Below are 3,752 nucleotides of genomic sequence, written 5' to 3'. Positions count from 1 at the left end.
GGAAGCAGTCGGTCGCCGGAGGCTGAGGGAGGGCCACTGGGACTCGGGGCCTGGGGAACTGTGGGCTGATGGGGACTGGAGCGGCTGCGGAGTGAAGGCCAGGCCGACGGGGTCTCAGCCCCTGGCACACTGGAAGCAGGACTCCAGCAACTGGGGTGCTGCAAGGTGGGAGCAGGCACCGGAGGTGAGGCTGCTCTGCTTTCTGGCTGCCCCTATAGAGGCAGCTCACCCGATGGACTCCCTGTTGCTCTCAGGGCCTGGGGTGGGGTCCCCACAGGCTGGGGGATGAGCATGTCTTGCTCAGGGCCCTGCTTTCCTGCAGGGTGGGGGAGGGCAGGAGGGACCGGCTTTGTTCCAGGCCACAGACACCTGGGGCCAGGTCTTGGGGCAGCCGAGGCATGTGCTCAGCAAGGTGGCCCAGCGTCTGTCCTTGTAGGCTCTGGCCTCCGGCTGCAGAGGCCCCTCTCTGTATCCATCCTAGGGCAGGGTCAGGACTTGGGCTGAGTGGTACTCCTGGAGGGGCTCTGGTGCCACTGTCCATCCCCCCCACCGCACCCCATCAGCCTTTGCCCCGTTTGTCCTTGCCCAAGGTGAGCTCCTGCTGGTGACCTGCAGGCCCTATCCCCCGCCCCTATGACCAACATGAGCTGGAGTTTCCTGACGCGGCTGCTGGAAGAGATCCACAACCACTCCACGTTTGTGGGCAAGGTGTGGCTCACGGTGCTGGTGGTCTTCCGCATCGTGCTCACCGCCGTGGGCGGCGAGTCCATCTACTCCGATGAGCAGACCAAGTTCACGTGCAACACGCGGCAGCCAGGCTGCGACAACGTCTGCTACGACGCCTTCGCACCCCTGTCCCACGTGCGCTTCTGGGTCTTCCAGATTGTGGTCATCTCCACGCCCTCCGTCATGTACCTGGGCTACGCTATGCACCGCCTGGCCCGCGCCTCCCAGGATGAGCGCCGCCGCGCCTCTCGCCGCCGCCCCGGCCGCCGCGCGCCCCGCGCTCCCCTGCCGTTGCCCCCACCGCCCCACCCGGGCTGGCCCGAGCCTGCCGACCTCGGCGAGGAGGAACCCATGCTGGGCCTGGGTGAAGAGGACGAAGACCCGGGAGTGGCCGAGGGCCTGGGTGAAGATGACGAGGCTGAGGACACGGGGGCGGCCAAGGGCGCAGGAGGGGACACAAAGGTGGCTGGGGTCCCGGGTCCCGCAGGGCAGCATGACGGGCGGCGGCGCATCCAGCGCGAGGGCCTGATGCGCGTGTACGTCGCCCAGCTGGTGGCGCGGGCCGCCTTCGAGGTGGCCTTCCTGGTGGGCCAGTACCTTCTGTATGGTTTCGAGGTGCGGCCCTTCTTCGCGTGCAGCCGCCAGCCCTGTCCCCACGTGGTTGACTGCTTTGTGTCACGGCCCACCGAGAAGACGGTCTTCCTGCTGGTCATGTACGTGGTCAGCTGCCTCTGTCTGCTGCTCAACCTCTGTGAGATGGCGCACCTGGGCCTCGGCAGCGCGCAGGACGCTGTGCGCGGCCGCCGCCCACTGCCCCCCTCCCCCGGCCCCATGCCCCGGCCGCCTCCCTGCGCTCTGCCCGCTGCACCTTCAGGCCTGGCCTGCCCGCCTGACTATAGCCTGGTGGTTCGCACAGCTGAGCGTGCACGAGCCCAGGACCAGGACCTGGCCAGCCTGGCGCTGCAGGCGCTGCAGGACCGGCGGGCACTCGGGGACCTTGACAGTCCACCTGGCCCGGGCCTCCCAGCGAACGCCCGGGGGCCCCCGAAGGCTGGCGCCCCTGCGTCGGGGTCTGGCAGTGCCACGTCAGGGGGCACTGTGGGGGGCCAGGGTCGGCAGGGGATCAAACCCAGGGTGGGCTCAGAGAAAGGCAGCGGGAGCAGCAGCAGGGAGGGTAAGACCACCGTGTGGATCTGAGGCCTCGCCTCGGCTGCTCTGCATCTTCCCTCCTCCCCAGGGCAGAGGCAGGGGGCCCTGGGGGAAGTCTAGGGGCTGGACACCCCCTAAGGCGCAGAGCACAACCTGCCCTCCTCTTCCTCAGCTGGCTGCTCGCCCCCTCCGGAGAGGATACAGGGAACCAACCTTCTCTGCATCACCACCCCTCCCTGTCTGAGCCCTGTCTTCCTCCAGGGTAGGGTGGGCAGCCTGGGAACCAAGAAGGGTCCCCATCTCTGACCCATAAGCCCTGATGGGGGCTAGGACTGTGGCTGGAGCACTGCCCCCCTCCCAGAGCCACCCAGCTGGCCCCCTCAGGACAAGGGGGTCCTCCAGGCAGGAGCTCTACCCATCCTGCCCTGCTTCGCTGCAGAAGCCCGAGTGTGGCTGCCCAGGGGTGCCCGGCCTGGGTGTTGAGCGGTTTTGTGCGTATCCCCACTCCCTGCCCAGCAAATGGGGTTCCTTTCCTAGCACCCACCCTCTTCTAGTCCATGTTCTGGTTCTTGCAGAGCTAGAGGCAGTGCCAGGTCTTCCTGACGCAGAAGGAAAAACAGTGAGCACAATGGTGGGAAGCTGCACCCAGTGCTGGTCGGCACCACTTCACGCCTCGCCGCCCCCAGGTCCCAAGTGTGAGCTGCCTCGAGTGCAGCTGGGACTGCGCCCTGCTTCCTGTTTCCGCCCAGACAGGTCTGGGGCTAAGGCCTTGCGTGGGCTGGGTGGATGGGACCATGCCCTCTCCAGCTCTGTGCTGGCCTGGCGTGGCCCCTTCCTTGGGCACATACTTGAAATTCCGGAAAGACACTGGCCTCCCTTGCCACTCAGACCAACAGGGTGGTGGTCAGGGGCTATGACTTTGGCCACGCTGAGGGAAGGGACTCTGAAGCCCCTGCCATAGCCTCTTCCCTCCAGCCCCCTCTCCAACTCAGACACAGCCTCCAAACAAAGGGAGTGAAATAAAACTAACTTTTGTTTACAGCCCCGTGTGTGTGTGTGCTTGTATGTGTGTGGGGTCTGAGAACACACACATGCCCGTGTGTACGTGTCCACCACTGGCCTCTGGGGACACATGGCTCAACTCTAGGATGACTGGGAGAGGAAGCCACTCTTCGGGGACCATCCAGGGATCAAGGCCCAGGCTGAGCCCCTGCAACCCTCTGGAACTCTCGGGTGCCACTCTGTGCCAGGCAACAGGCTTGGCCCAGAGGAGAGGGATGCGGCTGGAGGAGAACAAAGAACAGCCGGGCGTGCGTGCTTAGAGCCCCAGGTGGTAGTGCAGAGACAGAGGGGCGGTCCTCTCTCTGGCCCTGGCATTATCCAGATGCTGGCCAAAGCCTGCAGCGGCAGCTTTCGTGGAGAGCAAAGGTGAGCACAGTGGGGAAAACAGCTGCTGCCAGCAAGGAGCCACCTTGGTCTAGACTTCAGTGACCCCTTTTGACTCTCAGTCTCCCTCCAGCCCACGGCAGACCCTGAGAGGTCCTCTCAGACTGCAGACGCTCTCTGGGGTCCCAGGGCCAATCTCCAAGCCCACATGAACCCCAACCTAGCCTGCCTCTGGTCAGATGCCAAATGCAGGCTGAGTCTCTTTCCCTTGTGGGGTCTGACTGGCTGGTCCGAGGTGCCTTGGCCCCAGGTAAGCCCCACCCCCACGAAGCCCCAGATGTCAGTGCTGGAAGCAGAGCCTCAGAGGGAAAGTGAATCCAGGTCCAGAGCAGGGATTCACCATTTTCCTCCCCGAGGGAGGAAAGTCTAAGGACCTGGCAGCCCTGGCAGAGTTGGGGGCTGTCACACAGTCGTCGCAAGGAAGACGGGGT

The 3,752-nt window shown here is 65.1% G+C and overlaps 1 protein-coding gene across 1 annotated transcript; it reads left to right on the top strand.

The window, feature by feature from the left end:
* Positions 1-345: 345 nt before the first annotated feature.
* On the top strand, positions 346-2,916 carry GJC2 (gap junction protein gamma 2). Its single transcript, XM_069590522.1, has one exon. The coding sequence runs from the start codon at positions 634-636 to the stop codon at positions 1,921-1,923; it is 1,290 nt and encodes a 429-aa protein (XP_069446623.1). The 5' UTR covers positions 346-633; the 3' UTR covers positions 1,924-2,916.
* The last annotated feature ends 836 nt before the right edge of the window (positions 2,917-3,752 follow it).

Source organism: Ovis canadensis, chromosome 5, assembly GCF_042477335.2.
Source record: "Ovis canadensis isolate MfBH-ARS-UI-01 breed Bighorn chromosome 5, ARS-UI_OviCan_v2, whole genome shotgun sequence".
Lineage (NCBI taxonomy): Eukaryota > Metazoa > Chordata > Mammalia > Artiodactyla > Bovidae > Ovis > Ovis canadensis.
Note: the sequence above shows the minus strand (reverse complement) of the source record. Positions and strands in the feature narration are given on the sequence as shown.